We start from the raw sequence: 23,493 nt of genomic DNA, 5'->3' as shown, positions 1-23,493 counted from the left end.
GTAGAATGAGCCGTAATTCTTTGAGGCGGGGATTTACCCGACTCTACATAAGCATGATGAATCAAAGACTTTAACCAAGACGCCAAAGAAATGGCGGAGGCCTTCTGACCTTTTCTGGACCCAGAAAAGATAACAAATAGACTAGAAGTCTTTCTAAAAAATTAGTAGCTTCAACATAATATTTCAAAGCTCTTACTACATCCAAAGAATGTAAAGATCTCTCCTTTGAATTCTTAGGATTAGGACACAATGAAGGAACAACAATGTCTCTACTAATGTTGTTAGAATTCACAACCTTAGGTAAAAATTTAAATGAAGTCCGCAACACTGCCTTATCCTGATGAAAAATCAGAAAAGGAGATTCACAAGAAAGAGCATATAACTCAGAAACTCTTCTAGCAGAAGAGATGGCCAAAAGGAACAGAACTTTCCAAGAAAGTAATTTAATGTCCAGAGAATGCATAGGTTCAAACGGAGGAGCTTGTAAAGCCCTCAGAACCAAATTAAGACTCCAAGGAGGAGAGATTGACTTAATGACAGGTTTGATACGAACCAAAGCCTGTACAAAACAATGAATATCAGGAAGATTAGCAATCTTTCTGTGAAAAACAACAGAAAGAGCAGAGATTTGTCCTTTCAAGGAACTTGCAGACAAACCTTTATCCAAACCATCCTGAAGAAACTGTAAAATTCTAGGAATTCTAAAAGAATGCCAGGAGAATTTATGAGAAAAACACCAAGAAATGTAAGTCTTCCAGACTCGATAATAAATCCTCCTAGACACAGATTTACGAGCCTGTAACATAGTATTAATTAGACATATACCGGACATCAACTCTAATAATATCAAAGATGGCATCACAAATAAAGTTATTAGCATGTTGAAGAAGTTTAACAATGCTATGAGTATTATGGTCTGATACTTGTTGTGCTAAAGCCTCCAACCAAAAAGTGGAAGCGGCAGCAACATCAGCCAAAGAAATAGCAGGCCTAAGAAGATTACCTGAACATAAATAAGCTTTCCTTAGAAAGGATTCAATCTTCCTATCTAAAGGATCCTTAAAATAAGTACTATCTGCCGTAGGAATAGTAGTACGTTTAGCAAGAGTAGAGATAGCCCCATCAACTTTAGGGATTTTGTCCCAAAACTCTTATCTGTCAGATGGCACAGGATACAATTTCTTAAACCTTTGAGAAGGAGTAAATAAAGTACCCAGATTATTCCATTCCCTAGAAATTACTTCAGAAATAGAATCAGGGACAGGAAAAACTTCTGGAATAACTATAGGAGGTTTAAAAACCGAATTTAAATGCTTAGTAGATTTAGTATCAAGAGGACTAGATTCCTCCATCTCTAATGCGATTAAAACTTCTTTAAGTAAAGAGCAAATAAATTCCATTTTAAATAAATATGAAGATTTATCAGTGTCAATATCTGAGACAGAATCCTCTGAACCAGAAAAATCCTCATCAGAAACAGACAAATCAGAATGATGACGGTCATTTAAAAATTCATCTGAAAAATGAGAAGTTTTAAAAGACCTTTTACGTTTACTGGAAGGAGGAATAACAGACATAGCCTTCCTAATAGATTTAGAAACAAATTATTTTATATTAACAGGAACATCCTGAGTATTAGATGTTGAGGGAACAGCAACAGGTAATGGTATATTACTAATGGAAATACTATCTGCATTAGCAAGTTTATCATGACATTCATCACAAACTACAGCCGGAGTAACAGATACCACAAGTTACAACAAATGCACTTAACTTTGGTAGAACCAGCATCAGGCAGCGTCTTTCCAGAAGTAGATTCTGATCCAGGGTCAATATGAGACATCTTGCAATATGTAAAAGAAAAACAACATATAAAGCAAAATTTATCAAATTCCTTAAATGACAGTTTCAGGAATAGGAAAAAATGCCAATGAACAAGCCTCTAGCAACCAGAAGCAATGAAAAATGAGACTGAAATAATGTGAAAAAAAGGTGGAGACAAGAATGATGCCCACATTTTTTTTTTTTAGCGCCAAAAAAGATGCCCACATTGTTGGCGCCTTAAATTTTTTGGCACCAAGAATGACGCCACATCCGGTGACGCCGACATTTTTGGCGCAAAACGTCAAAAAAATTACGCTATCACGAACAACTTCCGGCGTCAAGTATGACGCCGGAAATGATAAAAAAAAATTTGAGCCAAAAAAGTCTGCGCCAAGAATGACGCAATAAATTGAAGCATTTTCAGCCCCCGCGAGCCTAACAGGTGGCCCCTTCATGTTGATTTAGAATCAACGGAAGGCTTCTTAGCTTGCTTCCCCCTATTCCAAGGCTGACTGGACCTCCAAGAAGACTTGGATTCATCTGACTTGTAAGAAGAAGAGGAAGACTTCTGTCCCTTAAAGTTATGAAAGGAACGAAAATTAGAATTCTGGTGACCCTTAGGTCTATTCTTTTTATCCTGAAGTAGGAAAGAACCCTTTCCACCTGTAATGTCAGAAATAATTTCTGCCAGACCTGGTCCAAACAAGGTTTTACCCTTATAAGGCAGAAGTAAAAGCTTGGAATTTGATGTAACATCTGCAGACCAAGATTTTAAATAGAGAGCTCTGCAAGCTAAAACAGTAAAACCAGAAATATTAGCTCTCAACCTAAGAACTTGCATGTTGGCATCACAAATAAAGGTATCGGCTAGCTTAAGAGTCTTGAGCCTGTCTTGGATCTCCTCTATAGTAGTCTCTTCTAGGATAAGATTAGATAAATCATTGCACAAATAAGATGCTGCCCCCGCAACTATAGCAATACTAGCAACAGGTTGCCACTTTATTCCCTGATGAATGTACATCATCTTTAAAAAGCCTCAAGCTTCTTATCCATGGGATCCTTGAAAGAAGAACTATCTTCAATAGGAATAGTAGTTCTTTTAGCCAGAGTAGAGATAGCTCCCTCTACCTTGGGTACCATGCGCCACAAGTCACGAATAGAGTCAGCAACAGGAAACACTTAAAACCCTCAGCTCCGCTGAGGTCTTACCCTTCCAAAAGTTGCTATACCACTAGCACAGAAAACCGGACACACCCAGTAGCAAAAAACACCCCCTTGTTACCAGAATAGTCCAAATCCACTTGCCACTGTAGATTGAAGGTACCAGCACTATAGGGGTAAATCCTTTTAACCTAGAAGGGAAAGCACTTACCTGTGGATTCTGCTCTGTCAGGCAGGATCTGTTTTCTGAGGTGTGCCAGCTTCTTATTTATAATAGGGGTAGCAATAATGTTAGAAGTTCAAGCAAAGACTACCTCGCTGTCTTCTAACTGCTAATAGCCACCATTACTCTTACTAAAGTGATTGACATTGACACAGCATAGCCCCAACCAATCCTTGCTTGCAGGGAAAAGTACCCATTAAAAGGATTAAAATCTTCAGAAACCATCTTCGCCATCCTCCCGTGATCAAGGCAAAGAGAATGACTGGGGGTTATAGGTAAGGGAAGTGATACTTAACAGCTCTGCTAGGTGCTCTTTGCCTCCTCCTGCTGGCCAGGAATGAATATCTCACTAGTAATTAGAATGTTTTGTGGACTCTCCATGCCATAGGAAAGAAAAATAGAGTAATACTGATAAGAAGACTTTCTTTGCTATATGTTAATTTTATTTTCCTTTCATAAAGTACATACAAGGCTCTGATAAAATATCCTATTATTGTAGGGCAATAAAAAAATAATTTCTAGGACATAAGTAGTGTAATATATATATATATATATATATACACACATATACATACAGTATATATATATATATATATATACATACACACACACATACATATACACAAACACACACATACACATATATATATAAAATTTATTTGTATTTATTTTTTTGAGTGTGTGTTAGCGACAAGAGATTTTTTTTTTTATTATAGTTACTGGGTGTCCACAATATTTTTAATATCAATTGTAATTCACATCTAGAGTGATCATGACAACAGTGCCATGCTTTTTGATTGACATACCCATATTCCCACCTGTGTGGCCATCTTCGATCTTTTTGCACCCCATTAATCCCCAATTCTCACCCGCCCCTTACTTATCTTTTCTGATTATGCCACCCCCTTCCTTTTGCCTTCTTACTAATCCTCGTTTATGTGCCCGAACACCAATCACACTCTCCATTCCCAGTGCAGGTCTCACTGAGGTGTTGTTGAGAAACCCTGGTAGTTACTGTATCTGCCTTACCTGTTAAGTGCTGAAAGCCAGAAAAAGTACAAAAATGAAGCAGAAAAGAAGAAGAAAAAGAACTGTCAACCATATACATTTATGCAAATGTAATGAACTCCATGGAATTTGCACAATTCATCATTCACTATTTTTCTTCTGGGTTTATTAGATGTTTTGAAACAGGGGATGTTTTCCAATATGGGCTAGATTACAAGTGGAGCACAATCGATAATGCAGGGTGTTATCTTTTGCATATTCTGGTATTACTAGTGGATGGTTTAATATTTTAAAGGGACATTAAACCCAATTTTGTTTCATGATTCAAACAGAGCATATAATTTGAAGTAACTTTACAGTTTGCTTCCATTATTTAATTTGCTTAGCTCTCTTGGTATCCTTTGCTAAAAAAAAAAAATATTTTATGTTACAGGTACTTTTGTATTTATTTTAGCTAGGTAGTTAGTAAATAGTTAATATTTAATAACTATTCTACCTAGTTAAAATAAATACAAAGTTGCCTGTAAAATAAAAAACCCTAAGATAGCTACAATGTAACTATTAGTTATATTGTAGCTATCTTAGGGTTTATTTTACAGGTAAGTATTTAGTTTTAAATAGGAATAATTTAGTTAATGATAGGAATATTTATTTAGATTTATTGTAATTATATTTAAGTTAGAGGATGTTAGGGTTAGACTTAGGTTTAGGGGTTAATAACTTTAATATAGTGGTGGCGACGTTGGGGGCGGCAGATTAGGGGTTAATAAATAGTATGTAGGTGTCGGCGATGTTGGGGGCAGCAGATTAGGGGTTAATACATATAATGTAGGTTGCGGCGGTGTCCAGAGTAGCATATTAGGGGTTAATAATTATAATGTAGGTGTCGGTGATGTTGGGGGTGGCAGATTAGGGTTAATAAGTGTAAAATTAGGGGTGTTTAGACTCTGGGTTCATGTTAGGGTGTTAGGTGTAGACATAACTTTTATTTCTCCATAGGAATCAATGGGGCTGCGTTAAGGAGTTTTACGCTGCTTTTTTGCAGGTGTTAGACTTTTTCTCAGCCGGCCCTCCCTGTTGATTCCTATGAGGAAATCGTGCATGAGCACGTACGACCAGCTCACTGCTGACTTAAGCAGCGCTGGTATTGGAGTGCGGTAATGAGCAAAATTTCGCTAAACGCTCACTTCTTACCTTTTAATGACGGGTTCCTGAAAACTCGTAATACCAGCGCTGCAGGTAAGTGAGCGGTGAGGGAAAACTGCTCATTAGCACCGCATAGCCTCTAGCGCAAAACTCGTAATCTGGGCCATAATGAGGTGGAAACTTTAGTGCAGGATATTACAGGAAGGATAAGCAAGAGGGATTTTTAAGAGTTTTGCTCACGTGCAATGCGAAATAATACTGTAAAATGTAGCTGTTTTTAAGACGTTTATTATTAAAGGGACACTGTACCCAAAAATTTTCTTTCGTGATTCAGATTGAGCATGACATTTTAAGCAACTTTCTAATTTACTCCTATTATCAAATTTTCTTCATTCTCTTGGTATCTTTATTTGAAATGCAAGAATGTAAGTTTAGATGCCGGCACATTTTTGGTGAACAACCTGGGTTGTCCTTGCTGATTGGTGGATAAATTCATCCACCAATAAAAAAGTGCTGTCCAGAGTACTGAAACCAAAAACAAAAGCTTAGATGCCTTCTTTTTCAAATAATGATAGCAAGAGAACGAAGAAAAATTGATAATAGGAGTAAATTAGAAAGTTGCTTAAAATTGCATGCTATTTCTGAATTACAAAAGAAAACAATTGGGTTCAGTGTCCCTTTAATTGCATAGCAGAGAACTACATGAAGAATTCCATGGCTCGCTCACCTTCAGCTTATCGCTCAAGTGATATCCGGCATCAATTTTACTGCAGGCCCTCATAGAAGTCTATTATGTGAGAGTAAAATATAACTTTGGGCATGAGCACAAATGATGAGTGCATGTAATATTTGTAAAAAAACAGGCACTCCATTAATTGTGCTTGAGAAATGTTATCACATAATATAGTGCTAATATTTTTTAGCTCCGCTTGTAATCTAGGCCTTTATGTTTCACTAACTATCTACATTTGAGAGAACTGCCAAGCTTTTTTAGGGTCTTAGACACATCATCTACCATTTCCCATGCAGGAAAGAATGAACTGGGCATAATGTGTTTTATTCATTTACAAATAAAGCTTCATTTTGTTGCATGAATTCTTGGACACAAGATAGAAATTGTAATTTCATGAAAGTTCAACACCCTTCACAGAGCTTGCACTATTTAAAAGTGTAACAGCGCACAGGATATAGCTCCTGAAAAAGCAAACAAGAGCTAATTCTAATAGGCAGTCTACATGTACCATTCATGATTACAACTGGTTTTCTTTCTTTAAGAGTACAATAAAACTTAGTTTTAATTCTGTTAGATGGTACTTTATCAAAGGGTCAACATCCAATTATTTTGTTTTAATAATGTTTGGATGTAAACTATATTCAAATCAAACAAAATGGAGGAACTTACACAAATGCTCTAGAAAGAAGGAAAAGGTAAAACCATTACTTTCAGATCTTTACAAATATCCTCTTGTTCACTGGTAAATGTTTCACTTCCAGCATCACTAGAGTTGATCATAATGTTTCTGAAAAGTGTGGCAAGAGAATGTGCCAATCCTAAAAGGTTTCCTGTCACGGCTTGTATATATCCTGTTATTTTTTAATATATGCTTTTGTTTATTTCACTTGTACTGACATTTAAGGGGATAAAACACAAAGGAAATGCAATTCACTATAAATAACTTCAATTCTACTTGACAACTCATTCTGTTGATTGTTGATAGCATACATGCAGTTCAACGGAAAATATGGAATATGACAAATTTGGGATCAAAGAACACAATTCTTACAGGTATAGCATGAATTTACTTCTATTATCAAATCTACTTTGTTCTCTTGGTATCCTTCGCTGAAAATTAAAGGGAGAGTAAGGCAAAAATGTAATGATTCAACTAGAGCGCACATTTTGAAACAACTTTACAATTTACTTCTATTAGCTAATTTGCTTAATTCTCTTGGCATTCTTTGTTGAAAAGCATATGTACATATTCTCAGTAGCCGCAATCCCCTACTGGGACCTTACTGCTGATTGGTGGCTGCATATGTGCTTCTTGTCATTGACTTACATGATCTGTTCAGCTATCTCCCAGTAATGCATTGCTGCACCTTCAACAAAGGATACCAAGAGATTGAAGCAAATTTTGGTAATAGAAGTAAACTAAAAAGTTGTTTATATTGTCTATCTGAATAATGAAAGAAATATTTGGACTTCCATTTCTCTTTAACTCCTTTCCATAATTAGGCTGCAGTGTTTGCAACAATATTTAAGGTATAAAAATGTTATATACATATATGCTACTTAGACTACCTAGATATGCTTTCACTGAAAGAAGCAAAGTTACAACAATAGGAAAAAATAAAACAAACTATTTGGTTGATCATGGTCCTTTAGAAAAAAATATCAAATGCGTTATCTCCAAAATTCCCCTTATACATTAATGGGGATTTTCTTTAAAAAAAATCATTACATAAACTTTTCTAAAAGATTGTGATCAGCCTGCTCTGTCTAGTTTAATTGTGATTTAAATGTCCCTTTAACACAGCAAGGAATAGCTAATAACATTGTAATTAGGTTTCCATCACAGCTCTGCTATAAAATAAAAGATACATTCTACAGTGAATAAAAATCATATTATGCAGGAAAATTCATTTAAATAAGTAAAACTTACATTTCTATTTTTTATATATATAAAAAAAGGTCTTAATCAAAAAACTCACACTTGCACCTCATTATTCTCCTCTTCTAACCCAGACATACAGAAAACTCCCTAAAAAGATGATCGATTTTAACCTTTTTGCGAATTCTGCAAGGGACCTTGAATAATGTACGTGACAGTGTAACATAATTACAAGCAACACAATTTGGTGAAAATTGCACTTAACATATTAAATGAATAACCTGTTGTGTGCTTAAAAGAAGCAGAATAAAAATATACATATTTCAGGCAATTTTACTGAGGAAATAAAATGATCTGATCAGTTAAATAGAGACTATGACTAAAAAACAAGATACCAACCCAGTCTGGTCTTGACTTCTGCAGGATTTCAACTGAGCTGTCCCATTCCAAGATTGTTCTACTGACCTCAGCAGATCTGGGGCAAAGAAATTGTGAAACGTTTAAGTGGATCAAGATAAAACATAGTTTGTAATCTGGTAAATACAAGAGAGGAACAGTTGCTATATATGAAACTGGGAAATTAAATTACAGGGAGATCCTTAAAAATCATTTAAAAGGTGCCCAGGCAAGAAACAAGGGTCTTTTGGATTAGCTAAAACAACAGATGATTATAAATGCATTGGATAAATGTATATATTCAGCCTTAAACATGTAATGTTTTACATTTTTACATAACATTATATCTTTTTTTCCAAATTGGATTATAACACTGGATTTGGTTAATAAAATAAATTAACATTAAGGGTGGAGCTGCCTGTACGTCTGCAACTCTACAAGCCTGTAGTGATAACCACATATGTGGAGACTATCTACATTTTTATTCCTTAAAAGGACAGTCATTGTTTTTCTTTGTTTTATTTAAAGAAGAGTATTTTAAAAGTTTTTAATTTGTTTAATAAATGTTCCTTTCCTAAATAAATCTACTTTTTATTTTCATGCTGGTGGAGAAGTGTTCATATCTACAAGAGAGGTTTGTGAACAGTCCTTATGAGCCAGTAAATGTCAGTCCTAAAGGACTGTGCAGAAACAAACCTTTATAGGGTGACCCATGGCAGCTTTGAAACTAACACACCTGCTCCTTTTCCAAGGGCAGAATAAGAAGGAACATCATGGTTTCAAGTCATATTGCACCGCTGGTGACAAGCTACTCAGAGATGTCATTATACCTGTGCTGTGCATGATGATATATATAGAACATACAACAGCAGAAGATCTTCTTTATTACCCTTCATATGAATTCCCAAGGCTGTACAGAGCCCTTACCACAGTCCCCACAGGACTTGAGAGACATGCAAATTCTTATTTTAATTAAAGAACTACTCTCGCATAACCTCCATGATGTAGATGACTTTTATTAAAAATAGCAATCACCTGCAATACTAAACACCAGGCATTGTTTGATAAAAGGAAGTAGACATTAATGGAGCCCCTACTTCCCTCTGATCTCAGTAGCTACTTCCTGATGTACTTTAAATGTTGTAAATCTAAATATGTAAACTCAACTAACACTGGTAAAAAAAATAAAAAAATATTAAGAATATTTTAAGGTGTACTGATAGTAATGTGATATACCTGATACAATGCTCTTGTAAATTGCAGTATTTGGGGCAAACAGTAAGAACATTACATACTCTCTTGTAAGTTGCAGTATTTGGGGCAAACAGTAAGAACATTACATACTCTCTTGTAAGTTGCAGTATTTGGGGCAAACAGTAAGAACATTACATACTCGTATAAGAGAACATATCCTTAGAATGGAACACGGTGTGGATAACACTGTTTTATGATCTACTAGTTGATAAGCCTGCCCAAAGGGCAGTCTAATTTTTTTTTTAGCTACAGATGTAGAAAGAACCTATTTTGTAACTCTTCTTTTATATAAATAAGTGGGAAAGCCTGCCCAGAGGGCAGTATTTTGTGGTGACGGAACCACCCTGCCATTTTTGGAAGGGCGTGCTATTGTGGTGACCGAATCACCCTGCCATTTTCGGAATCCACCTGGATGCAGATTACGCTGCATCCAGGTGGATTAAAAAAATGGCAGGGTGGTGAAAGAATCCACATGGATGCAGCTTTACGCTGCATCCATGTGGATTCTTTCACCACCCTGCCATTTTCGGAATCCACCTGGATGCAGCTTACGCTGCATCCAGGTGGATTCTTTCACCACCCTGCCATCCAGGTGGATTCTTTCACCACCCCTTTTGCTCTCCCCCCTTTCTTTTGCTCTCTCCCCCTCTCTTTTGCTCTCTCCCCCTCACTTTTGCGCTCTCTCTCCCCTTCACTTTTGCTCTCTCCCCCTCTCATTTGTTCTCTCTCCCCTCTCATTTGCTCTCTATCTCCCCCTCTCTTTTGCTCTCTATCCCCCCCTCTCTCTCTCCCCCGCTCTCTCTCTCCCCCTCTCTTTTGCTCTCTCTCTTCCCCTCTCTTTTGCTCTCTCTCTCCCCTCTCATTTGCTCTCTCTCCCCCTCTCATTTGTTCTCTCTCCCCTCTAATTTGCTCTCTCTCTCCCCTCTCATTTGCTCTCTCTCTCCCCTCTCATTTGCTCTCTCTCTCCCCTCTCATTTGCTCTCTCTCCCCTCTCATTTGCTCTCTCTCCCCTCTCATTTGCTCTCTCTCTCCCCCTCTCTTTTGCGCTCTCCCCCCTCTTTTGCTCTCCCTCCCCCTCTCATTTGCTCTCTCTCCCCCTTCTCTTTTGCTCTTTCCCCCCTTCTCTTTTGCTTTCTCCCCCCTTCTTTTTTGCTCTCTCTCCCCCCCTTCTTTTTTGCTCTATCTCTCCCCCTTCTTTTTTGCTCTCTCTCCCACTTCTTTTTTGCTCTCTCTCTCCCCCTTCTCTTTTGCTCTCTCTCCCCCTTCTCTTTTGCTCTCTCCCCCCCTTCTCTTTTGCTCTCTCCCCCCCTTCTCTTTTTGCTCTCTCCCCCCCTTCTCTTTTGCTCTCTCCCCCCCTTCTCTTTTGCTCTCTCCCCCCTTCTCTTTTGCTCTCTCCCCCCTTCTCTTTTGCTCTCTCCCCCCCTTCTCTTTTGCTCTCTCCCCCCCCTTCTCTTTTGCTCTCTCCCCCCCTTCTCTTTTGCTATCTCCCCCCTTCTCTTTAGCTATCTCCCCCCTTCTCTTTAGACATCTCCCCCCTTCTCTTTAGCTATCTCCCCCCTTCTCTTTAGCCATCTCCCCCCTTCTCTTTAGCCATCTCCCCCCTTCTCTTTAGCCATCTCCCCCCTTCTCTTTAGCTATCTCCCCCCTTCTCTTTTGCTCTCTCTCTCCCCTCTCTTTTTCTCTCTCTCCAGCTCTTATTATTTTTATTATTAACAGTTATTTGTAGAGCGCCAACAGATTCTGCAGCGCTATTTACAAAGACGGAGTACAACAAAACAATTATAGGGATCAAATGGGTAGAGGGCCCTGCCAAGAGTTGCACTGTTGTAGTCAGCTCTTGAGAAGGTGATCAACAAACAGCTTGACTCTTAGGCTTACATGCTAAGGGGTTCAGGGGATAGCAATGGAGGAGAGGAACTGATATAAAGAAAGGTTAGCGTAGGTTGTATGCATCCCTGAACAGTAGAGTCTTTAGGGAGCACTTGAAGCTTTTAAAACTAGAAGAGAGTCTTGTGGAGCAGTTGAGGGCTTTGTATGTCGGAATGAGAATTTTGTGTTTGATCCTAGAGGCAAGAGGATGCCAGTGAAGAGATTGGCAGAGAAGTGCAGCAGATGAAGAGCAACGTGTAAGGAAGATGAGTCTGGCAGAGGCATTCATTATGGATTGTAAAGGAGCTAGGCGGTAGGTGGGGAGACCAGAGAGGACAGAGTTGCAGTAATCGAGGCGGGAGAGAATGAGTGGATTAAAATCTTAGTTGTGTCTTGTGTAAGGAAGTGTCTAATTTTAGAGATGTTTTTAAGGTGGAAGCGGCAGGCTTTAGCCAATGACTGAATGTGAGAAGTGAAAGAAAGATCTGAGTCAAATGTGACCCCAAGACATCGGGCATGCAGGGTAGGGGTAATGATGGAGTTGTCGACATTTATAGAGAGATTGGGGTGGAGAGTTTAGAAGAAGGGGGGAAAATAAGGAGCTCCGTTTTGGAGAGATTTAGCTTGAGGTAGTGAGAGGACATCCAGTTGGAGATGTGAGAAAGACAGTTAGTGACACTGGTTAGCAAGGAAGGAGAAAGGTCTGGGGCAGAGAAGTAGATTCGGGTGTCATCGGCATACAAATGATATTGTAAACCATGGGACTTTATTAGGGAACCTAGTGATGACGTGTAGATTGAGAAGAGAAGGGGACCAAGGACAGAGCCTTGCGGTACTATGACAGAAAGTGGTGACGGGGCAGAGGAGGCCCCAGAGAAGGCTACACTAAAGGTACGGTTTGACAGGTAGGAAGAGAGCCATGAGAGGGCTGTGTCACATATGCCGAAGGATTGGAGGGTTTGGAGCAAGAGAGGGTGGTTGTAATGTCTGAAAAAGAGACATATGTTAGAGTGGACCACAGCTACTGATAAAACAATATATATATATATATATATATATATATATATATAAATGGTGTAGCTAAGTGTGTGGCAGGGTGTCACATTAATATTACCCGTTAGTAATATGTGATAACCTAGCACACACACAACTAGCAGTTAATATGTGAAGAAAGAAGGAAAAATAAACAAAGCAGCAGCAAGCACTATTGCTGAAGTATAAAGTTAAATTCAATTCAGCAGTGTAACTAGTTGCTTTAACCTCAGTTATGATATATTGTTAACGTTAAAGCATGAAATTAAATATGTTTGTGCACAAACCAAAGTGGTAGTGAAGCTTAAGCAGTTTTGGAAGCAATGGGTAATGGATACTAGTAAAGTAACATGAGCTCTTATAACTAGTGCACATAGAAGATTGCGGCAAAAGTACAGTGTGAGCAATATAAGCAAAAGAACCCCCTTAGTGTTGGTACCTGATAGAACTAAAGTTGGAGACTGAACTTCGGTATAACCGCAAGTAAGGTAAGTGCTGAGAGCGGTAAGATAGCAGCTGAATGTCGGCAGAAAGTGGCGTGTGACGTCACAGAGGCCGGAGTTCCGGTAGCGGAGCAGTTCACTTCATAGGGAAGCAGCTTGAATGAGACAGGGCTCAGGGAGCGGTTGCTGCACAGACTGCAGGTAGAGGGTGGAGCTCAGGACTGGTCCGGAATGAATCAATACCAAGCAATGAGTAAGTGAGGATTGTTGCTATTTATGGCAGTTGCTGAGGATTTAAAGGGCCAGTGAGATGTAACAATAGGTGAGAATGAGAAGCATGACAGAACACCCCCCTCCAGGAGCAGCACCGATGCTCAAGGTCCAGGACGATCCGGGTGTCTTTGGTGGAATCTGGAAAGTAATCTAGGAGCTGAGATATTGGTGGATGGTTCCCAAGAGTTATGCTCACTAGAATAACCCTTCCATTTAATTAGATATTGAAGGACACCCCTGAGACGTCTAGCATCCAAAATGTCCTCTACCTCATATTCCATGTTAGGGTCTACAGAAACAGAGGGTAGTGTAGTATCCACTGGTTGGTTACGTAAGGTTCGGTAAGGTTTAAGCAACGATACATGGAAAGTGGGATGTATTTTGAGTGAAGTAGGTAAAGTGAGTCGGACAGCATTGCAGTTGATAACCTGCTGTACAGGGAATGGTCCAATGAAGAGAGGTGAAAGCTTCCTGGATGGAGTTGATAAGCGGAGATTTTTTGTGGAGAGCCAGACTAGATCTCCTACTTTGTAAATAGGAGGTGGAGTTCGACGGCGGTCATAATACTTTTTCTGTATAACGTTTGCGTCTTCAATTGCTTGTTTGATAGTCATGAAGTTAGAACTGATAGTGGAAGCTAAATCTGAAATGTGGGAATGATCCGAAACTAGTTCAGGCAAGTAGTGGAACGTAGGATGGAAACCATAGTTGACATAAAATGGGGTTTGTTTAGTAGTAGAGTGCAAAGTATTATTGAAGACGAATTCAGCGAAATGTAACTGTTGGGACCAGGAGTGTTGGTTAGTATGGCAATAAGTTCGTAAGAACTGTTCCACCCATTGATTACACCGCTCCGTCTGTCCATTTGTCTGCGGATGATAAGAGGAAGAGAGGGACTTTTCAATGGAGAATTGCTTGCAGAAGGCAGACCAAAGAGCACTAGTAAATTGAGACCCTCGATCGGTCAAAATCTTCTTAGGTAAACCATGTAGCCTGATTACATGTTTTAGAAGTAGTTGTATGGTTTCTGCTGCGGTGGGTAGTTTGTGATAGGGTATCAGATGGATCATTTTGCTGAAAAGATCCACTACCACTACAATAGTGGTATTTTTGTCAGAAGTAGGTAAATCCACGATGTAATCCAGAGCGATTTCCTGCCAGGGTTTCTCGGGGGTAGATATTGAGAGTAGAAGACCATAAGGTGGTCTTTTGTTCCTTTTAGATATGGTACAAGTGGGGCAAGAGTTTATGAACTGTGTTACGTTAGTCAACATGGTAGGCCACCAGTAAGATCTCTGTACCAATTCTCTAGTTTTTTTCAATCCACAATATCCCCCAAGAGATGAATCATGAGCAGATCTGAATAGTTGGTCACGAAGAGATGGAGGGAGGTACAGTTTATTCCCATAGCAGTAGAGTCCATCGTTGTTCTTCCTTAATAGATGTTCAGGTTTTGAAGAATCTTTTATTCGTTCAGTACGTAGTAGAGGAACAGAATCAATCGTAAACAGAAGAAAATTTTCTTCAGGAATAATGTTCTGGGTTGTGGTCGTTGATGATAACGTTTGTGGTAGACGAGAAAGCGCATCTGCCTTCCCATTCTTGCTGGCTGGTCTGTAGGTGATGAGAAAATTAAAGCGTGAAAAGAATAAATTCCAATGAACTTGGCGGGCAGAGAGTGTTCTTGTGGACTTCAGGAATTGTAAGTTCCTATGGTCAGTGTAAACTACAGTTGGTGTTGTAGCACCTTCCAGTAGGTGTCTCCATTGTTCGAATGCGGCCTTTATGGCGAGGAGTTCCTTTTCGCCAACTGGATAATTTCTCTCTGCTGTCGTTAAGGTACGAGAATAATAAGCTACAGGATGCAATGGTTGTTGTAGAGATTGTCGTTGTGAGAGGATAGCTCCAAGGGCGAAGTCAGAAGCGTCTACTTCGAGAGTATAAGGAAGTTCTGAATTAGGGTAGCGCAAAATAGGTGCAGAGGTAAAACGTGATTTTAATAAATCAAAAGTATTTTGGGTGGTAGTAGTCCACGTGAATTTTATATTTTGTTTTGTAAGATCAATAAGAGGTTTAGCCAGGGATGAGTAGTTTTTTATAAATTTCCTGTAGAAGTTGGCGAATCCCAGAAAACTTTGTACTTGTTTTCTGGACGTAGGGACAGGCCAATCTACTACAGTTTTAATTTTAGTGTCATCCATACGTATACCCTTGTCAGAAATTATGTACCCAAGGAACGGTATACTATTAGCATGAAAGGTGCATTTTTCAACTTTTACATATAAAGAATTGCTTCTGAGTCTAGTCAAAACCTGACGGACGTGGATTTTGTGTTCTGATAGAGATTTTGAAAATATGAGAATATCGTCTAGATAAATGACCACGTAGATATCCAGTATATCCTTGAAAATATCATTTATCAGGTGCTGGAAGGTGGCAGGAGCATTGCAGAGACCGAATGGCATGACTACATACTCGTATAACCCATAACGAGTACGAAATGCAGTCAGCCATTCGTCTCCTGCCCTCATCCTGATCAAGTTTTAGGCACCTCTAAGGTCTAGCTTAGTGAAAATTGTAGAGCCCTCTAGACGCTCAATTAATTCGCTGATAAGTGGTAGGGGGTAACGTTTTTTTATCGTTATTTTATTTAACTGCCTATAGTCCACTATAGGTCTTAGAGAATCGTCTTTATTTTTTACGAAGAAAATCCCTGCTGCTGCAGGAGAAGTTGATGGTCTTATAAAACCTTTTTTTAAGATTTTCTTCGAGGTAAGTTTTGAGATGCAGTAATTCTGGTTTAGACAGAGGAAAAATGTGCCCACAGGGAATAACTACACCTGGAAGTAAATCGATTGGGCAGTCATATGGCCTGTGTGGTGGGAGATTTTCTGATTGTTTCTTGCTAAACACATCAGTAAAATCGTCATAATCAATGGGCACATTTGTATGCAACCCTTCAGGAGAAGGTTGAAGTAACAGTTGGGGGTAACAGGTTGTCTTGCAATATTCAGATCTAAATTGTAGAGAAAGAGATGACCAAGAGATATCAGGATCATGTTGCCTAAGCCACTGCAAGCCTAAAATTAGAGGAAAATCGGGTGAGGTAATGACATCGAATTTGATATACTCCCTATGGTGACACTCTGTGGACATTAAGATGGGAGCCGTTTCAAACAGAACAGGTCCAGTGGATAAGACCTCTCCATCTATCCCTCTCAAATGAACAGGAGACAGTTTCTTATGTAAGGGTATTTTATTTGTTTCACAGAAAGTTACATCAATGTAGGAGAGGGAGGCTCCGGAGTCAATAATCCCTTGGAGGGTCACCCGAGTTTGATCCCACTGTAAAACAAGATTAGTTTTACAATAATGATTGCTTTTGAGTACAGTCTTAAGTGAAGGAGAGGGAGTAGAAAGCTTACCCTTCCTTTGGCGAACGAGGTTGGGGCAGTCTCTAATCCCATGCTCATCAGAGGCACAGTACATGCACAGGTTATGGGTGCGACGTCTTATCTTTTCCTGGGAACTTAGGGGTCCTCTTAGGAAGGCGATATCCATCGGTTCCGGAGGGGGTTTTGAGTGTGTACTGGGTGGATTAGTTGCAAACCTTGGTCTAGAGGATGAGTCATGACTAGTTCTCTCATGATGTCTTTCCCTGAGCCTTCTATCTATGCAGATAGAGAGATCTATAAGTTGTTCCAAAGTAGGAGGTATTTGGGTGCGAGAGAGCTCATCCTTAACAGCATCCGACAACCCCAACCGAAATTGATTTCGGAGAGACAAGTTATTCCATTGGGTGTCTGGAGCCCACCGCTTGAATTCTGCTATATATTCCTCTACCTCTCTTTTCCTCTGCCTTAAAGACCTCATGGCATTTTCAGCCGTTTGCTGCTTAAAAGGATCCTCATAAATTTGTGATAAGGCAGAGAAAAAAAGAGTCCAAGGAATTGAGAATATCATCATTGTGCTCCAAAAAGGTATTAGCCCATGCCCTAGGCTCTGCCCTTAAATAGGAAATGGTTGTCATTACTTTTACCCTATCAGTAGGATATGTATAGGGTTTGAGAGTAAATAATAAATAGCACAAATTTTTGAATTCCCTAAAAATCTTCCTATCTCCAGAGAAAGGTTCAGGGGTACTAATCTGGGGTTCTAGAGGAGGGGGCTTCCTGTCAACTACCTCCTTGATATAAGTTTTCAAATTATCATTTTCTAGTTTAAGTGCAGTAAGCCCTTCAGTTAATAAATCTACTTTGTTAGTTAGTGTTTGTATGTGTGTATTCATATCAGTTGGGTCCATTTTAGAAGGCTTGGTATTTCTGTAATGTCTGAAAAAGAGACATATGTTAGAGTGGACCACAGCTACTGATAAAACAATATATATATATATATATATATATATATATATATATATATATAAATGGTGTAGCTAAGTGTGTGGCAGGGTGTCACATTAATATTACCCGTTAGTAATATGTGATAACCTAGCACACACACAACTAGCAGTTAATATGTGAAGAAAGAAGGAAAAATAAACAAAGCAGCAGCAAGCACTATTGCTGAAGTATAAAGTTAAATTCAATTCAGCAGTGTAACTAGTTGCTTTAACCTCAGTTATGATATATTGTTAACGTTAAAGCATGAAATTAAATATGTTTGTGCACAAACCAAAGTGGTAGTGAAGCTTAAGCAGTTTTGGAAGCAATGGGTAATGGATACTAGTAAAGTAACATGAGCTCTTATAACTAGTGCACATAGAAGATTGCGGCAAAAGTACAGTGTGAGCAATATAAGCAAAAGAACCCCCTTAGTGTTGGTACCTGATAGAACTAAAGTTGGAGACTGAACTTCGGTATAACCGCAAGTAAGGTAAGTGCTGAGAGCGGTAAGATAGCAGCTGAATGTCGGCAGAAAGTGGCGTGTGACGTCACAGAGGCCGGAGTTCCGGTAGCGGAGCAGTTCACTTCACAGGGAAGCAGCTTGAATGAGACAGGGCTCAGGGAGCGGTTGCTGCACAGACTGCAGGTAGAGGGTGGAGCTCAGGACTGGTCCGGAATGAATCAATACCAAGCAATGAGTAAGTGAGGATTGTTGCTATTTATGGCAGTTGCTGAGGATTTAAAGGGCCAGTGAGATGTAACAATAGGTGAGAATGAGAAGCATGACAGTGGTCAACAGTGTCAAAGGCTGCGGACAGATCAAGGAGGATAAGCAGAGAGAAGTGGCCTTTTGATTTTGCTGTAAGTAGGTCGTTGGTAACCTTAACAATTGCTGTCTCTGTGGAGTGATGGGACGAAATCCAGATTGCAATGGGTCAAGGAGGGAGTTTATTGTAAGGAAATGGGATAGGTGTGCATAAGCTAGTTTTTCGAGAAGCTTTGATGCAAGAGGGAGGAGGGAAATATGGCGGTAGTTGGATGGGGAGGTAGGATCAAGGGAAGGTTTTTTAAGGATAGGTGTGACCAGTGCATGTTTCAGCGATGAGGGAAATATACCGTTGCTGAGGGAGAGGTTGAAAGTGTGTGTGAGTATAGGGGTTAGGGTGGCAGAGAGGGAGGGGAGTAGCTATGAGGGGATAGGGTCAAGGGGACAGGTAGTGAGGTGAGAGCGCAGTATAAGTGCCAAAACGTCTTTCTCAGTAACAGGGGAGAATGAGCTAAGTTTAAGGTTATGTGGGTTGTGGTTGATTGAGAGCATTTGAGGGGGTGAGAGAATGGAATTATGTTGAGAGCTGATTTAATTTCTGATGGAGTCTATTTTGTTATTGAAGTGGTTGGCAAAGTCTTGAGCTGACAGAGAAGTTGTATTAGGAGGTGGGGGAGGGCAGAGAAGAGTATTGAAAGTGGAGAACAAACGTTTTGGGTTTGAAGAAAGATTAGATATAAGAGTAGAGAAGTAGTGTTGCTTATGGAAATTAAGGGCAGAGTAGTAGGAGTTCAAGATAAATTTGTAATGTTGAAAATCAGCTGAATTCCTAGATTTTCTCCAGTGCCGCTCAGCAGTACGGGAACATCTGCGTAGGTATCGTGTCAGAGGAGTATGCCAGGGCTGAGGATGAGTGTTTGATTTCCGAGCTATGGTAAGGTAAGAGGGGCGAGATTGTCAAGGACAATGTAAGGGTGGAATTATAGTGGCAGATAGATTGGTCAGGGCATGAAAAGGAGGAGAAGGATGAGAGGCGAGGTTTGAGGGAATTAGAAAGCTGTTGTTGATCTAATGACATAATGCTTCTGTGAAGTTTGGTGTGAGGAGCAGAAGGAGGGAGAGTTGTAGGGAGGGATGATATGTTGCAAGTAAGGAGATGGTGGTCAGAAAGAGGAAAGGGGGAGTTTCTCCCCCTCTCTTTTGCGCTCTCTCTACCCCTTTCTTTTGCTCTCTCAACCCCCCTCTTTTGCTCTCCCTCTCCCCCTGTCTCTTTTGCTCTCCCTCTCCCCCCTCTCTCTTTTGCTCTCCCTCTTCCCCCCTCTCTCTTTTGCTCTCCCCCTCTCTCTTTTGTTCTTTCTCCCCCTCTTTTGTGCTCTCTCCCCTCTCTCTTTTGCTCTCTCCCCCCTCTCTTTTGCTCTCTCTCCCCTTCTCTTTTGCTCTCTCCCCCTTCTCTTTTGCTCTCTCCCCCTTCTCTTTTGCTCTCTCCCCCTTCTCTTTTCTCTCTCCCCCTGTCCTTTTTTTTTTTAATTGGGGCACTCCCACTGCCTCCCCTTCCCTGCTGAGCAGCCATTTTTTTTAGTGCACTCCCACTGCCTCCCCTTCCCTGCTGAGTCACCCACCTGCCACCCGCTCACACCTCCCACTGGCACCAGCAGAAGATCGTTACAGACAGTGACACACAAAGTGTCACCTTCTGTAACGATCAGACATCTGGCCTCATATGGAGGCGGAGCAACGATCGTGCTCCAGCTCCATATGCAGCAGATGCCTGAAGCTCCAGCTCTCAGCTGTTATGTTACAGATGAGAATTGGAGCTCCTGAAGCTGTCTGTCACCGCGAGGGGGCTGCACGCGCATTCAACAATCCTTTGAGAATGCGTGCGCAACTGCCGACGGACGCTTACAAACACAATTATAGTATAGATAAAGATCCATCTGCAATGAAATTCTGAGGAATTAGAAAATGATACTAAAATCACTGGGGAGGTAATATGGAGAACAGATTATTACTCAGTGAGGCTAAACTAATCTTTTAATTTTAAAACTATATCTGATAAATCTTTTAATTTATATGTTATTCCTTTGTAATTTTGTATTTTAGTAACACACTTACTGATCTTATATTTTGATGCTAACACTTACTGATCTTTTGCTTTTAACAAATGAAGGACATTCAAAATAAAGAACAAGGGATGATCCCTTTATTAAACAGTGCTGTGTTTTTAAGAGCGAACAGGAAGTGAAAAAGAATTGATGAGCAATAAGGGTTAAAAATTCCTTATTAAGATGTTTGAATGGACACTATATACAAGACTGAGCAGTACAGAGTCAGGTATCTTGAGAAAAGCTTTTAGCTGAAACTCGTTGATCACCTTGATCTGTGCATGTATTCACTGTCTGCTTTGTAGTTCATAGGACTTTTATAGTACTACATAACTTAATTTGGGGATTGACTATACACTCTATTTCTGCTGTCACCTGTGTAAATCATCCAGTGGAGTTATCAAGAAGGTTTTTAACTCTGGGGAGCTAGTTTACCGAGTTACAAACTCTTGAATAAATTAGCAGAGTGAATATATAACATTCCTTGTACACAATGAAGCTGGAGGTAACTATTGTGTATAATTATCATTATACTACTATACTATACTAAGTGTATATTGTAGCTGGAGAATACAAACCGTTCTAATGCTCTATCATGAGAAGAGGCATTGTCCGTGGCAAGATTTGAAGTATACTACCGTGCCAGGCTTGAACATTATTTTATAATTAGGAAATAAAATATTTTACAAGTGTGCACATTTTATATTTTTCCTTATTCAAAATTTTAATCATTACTATCTCACATTTCTAATTATGTATTGAATTGGATACCAAATGGCTGATATTCAGTCCTGTGACCGCATAGTGGCCAGATGAACCACAGAAGAGGTTTCTGTTTGAGGTATTTTTTTTAAATATTGGACATTTTCTTTGACCAGTAAGTGTGTGTTTTTTATTTTTATTTTATTTATATTTAGTTTCCTCTCAAGTTTTTTATTATTATCATCGGAACATAGATATATAGACATTTATTTACAGCACACGTTATAACACATTAACTGTAAAGGGACTATACTATCTGAACAATTCTAGAATGAATATATGTATATGCTAGAGTGTGAATTAGACATTGTTATTTAACTATTGATCTTTTACATATGTGTGATGATTAAATCTGTAGATATTTGGCTAGATTAGAAGTGGCATGCTTAAGTTAGCGCGGGTCACGATAATATCTCACAACCACGCTAACTTGCACGTGTATTGCAAGTTAAAAGTAAATGGGTATGCTTAAGCGCAAAGTGAAGACCTACCCTAAAGTGTAACCAAACACTCATATATACAATTTGTAATAAAAACAAAATGTATGCTTACCAGATAAATTACTTTCTTTCTGGATATGGTGAGTCCACGGCGTCCTCAATTACTGTTGGGAATATCACTCCTGGCCAGCAGGAGGAGGCAAAGAGCACTACAGCAAAGCTGTTAAGTATCCCTCCCCGCCCCACAATCCCCAGTCATTCGACTGAAGGAAAATGGAGAAAAGAAGAAACACAAGGTGTAGAGGTGCCTAAGGTTTAGTAAAAAAAACTGTCTTAAAAATACAGGGTAAAGTCGTGGACTCACCATATCCGTAAAGAAAGAAATTTATCAGATAAGCATACATTTTGTTTTCTTACCTAAGATATGTTGGGAACCAATGCCCAAGCTAAAGGATACGGAGGACTAGGGAGGGACAAGACAGGTAGACCTAAACAGAAGGCCCACTGCTTGCAGAACCTTTCTCCCAAAAGAAGCCTCCACCGAGGCAAAAGTATCAAACTTATAAAATTTGGAAAAAGTATGCAATGAGGACCAAGTAGCAGCCTTGCAAATCTGCTAAACAGAAGCTTCAATCTTGAAAGCCCAAGAAGAAGAAATAGCCCTAGTAGAATGAGCTGTGATTCTCTCAGGAAGCTGCTGTCTAGCAGTCTCATATGCCAAACAAATAATACTTCTCAACCAGAGAGAAAGAGAAGTAGCAGTAGCTTTCTGACCTGTACATTTTCCAGAAAAACAAACAAACAATGCAGAAGACTGACGAAAATCCTTGGTCACCTGCAAATAAAATGTTAGAGCATGCACAACATCCAGGTTGTTTAACAGACATTCCTTATGAGAAGAAGGATTAGGACACAGAGAAGGAGCAACAATCTCTTGATTAATATTTCTATCCAACACAACCTTTGGAAGAAAACCAAACTTTGTACGAAGAACTGCCTTACCTGCATGAAATATAAGATAAGGCGAATCGCACTGCAAAGCTGAAAGTTCAGAAACTCTCAGAGCAGAAGAGATAGCGGTAAGAAACAAAACCTTCCAAGATAACAACTTAATATCTATGGAATGCATTGGCTCAAACGGAGCCTGTTGCAAAACTTTAAGAACAAGATTAAGGCTCCACGGTGGAGCAACAGATTTAAACACAGGCCTAATTCTGACCAAGGCCTTACAAAAAGATTGCACATATGGCACATTCGCCGGAAGCTTTTGCAGCAAAATAGATAGAGCAGAATTCTGGCTCTTCAAAGTACTGACAGATAAACCTTTCTCCAGACCTTCCTGGAGAAAAGATAAAATTCTTGAAATCCTGACCCTGCTCCAAGAGTATCCTTTGGATTCACACCAATGAAGATATTTACACCATATTTTATGGTAAATCTTTCTGGTAACAGGCTTAAGAGCCTGAATCATGGTCTCAATGACCAACTCAGAAAATCCAGGCTTAGATAAAATTAAGCGTTCAATCTCCAAGCAGTCAGCTTCAGAGAAACAAATTTTGGATGAAAAAAAGGACCCTGAAGTAGAAGGTCCGTCCTCGGAGGAAGTCTCCACGGTGGTAGAGATGACATTTCCACTAGGTCTGCATACCAGATCCTGCGAGGCCACGCAGGAGCTATTAGAATCACTGATGCCCTCTCCTGCTTGATACGAGCAATGACTCGCGGAAGGAGAGCAAATGGAGGAAATAGGTATGCCAACCTAAAGCTCCAAGGAACTGCCAGAACATCTATCAGAAAGGC

General features: G+C 39.6%; 1 protein-coding gene across 1 annotated transcript in view; it reads right to left on the bottom strand.

Annotated features, from left to right (window-relative positions):
- ATP2A3 (ATPase sarcoplasmic/endoplasmic reticulum Ca2+ transporting 3) overlaps positions 1-23,493 on the bottom strand; it is a 521,243-nt gene that overhangs the window by 14,142 nt on the left and 483,608 nt on the right. The window contains exon 21 of the mRNA XM_053707504.1: positions 8,374-8,449. Within this exon, the coding sequence (XP_053563479.1) occupies positions 8,374-8,449 (76 nt within the window). The remainder of the gene's footprint in view (positions 1-8,373; positions 8,450-23,493) is intronic.

This window comes from Bombina bombina, chromosome 3 (genome assembly GCF_027579735.1).
Source record: "Bombina bombina isolate aBomBom1 chromosome 3, aBomBom1.pri, whole genome shotgun sequence".
Classification (NCBI taxonomy): domain Eukaryota; kingdom Metazoa; phylum Chordata; class Amphibia; order Anura; family Bombinatoridae; genus Bombina; species Bombina bombina.
Note: the sequence above shows the minus strand (reverse complement) of the source record. Positions and strands in the feature narration are given on the sequence as shown.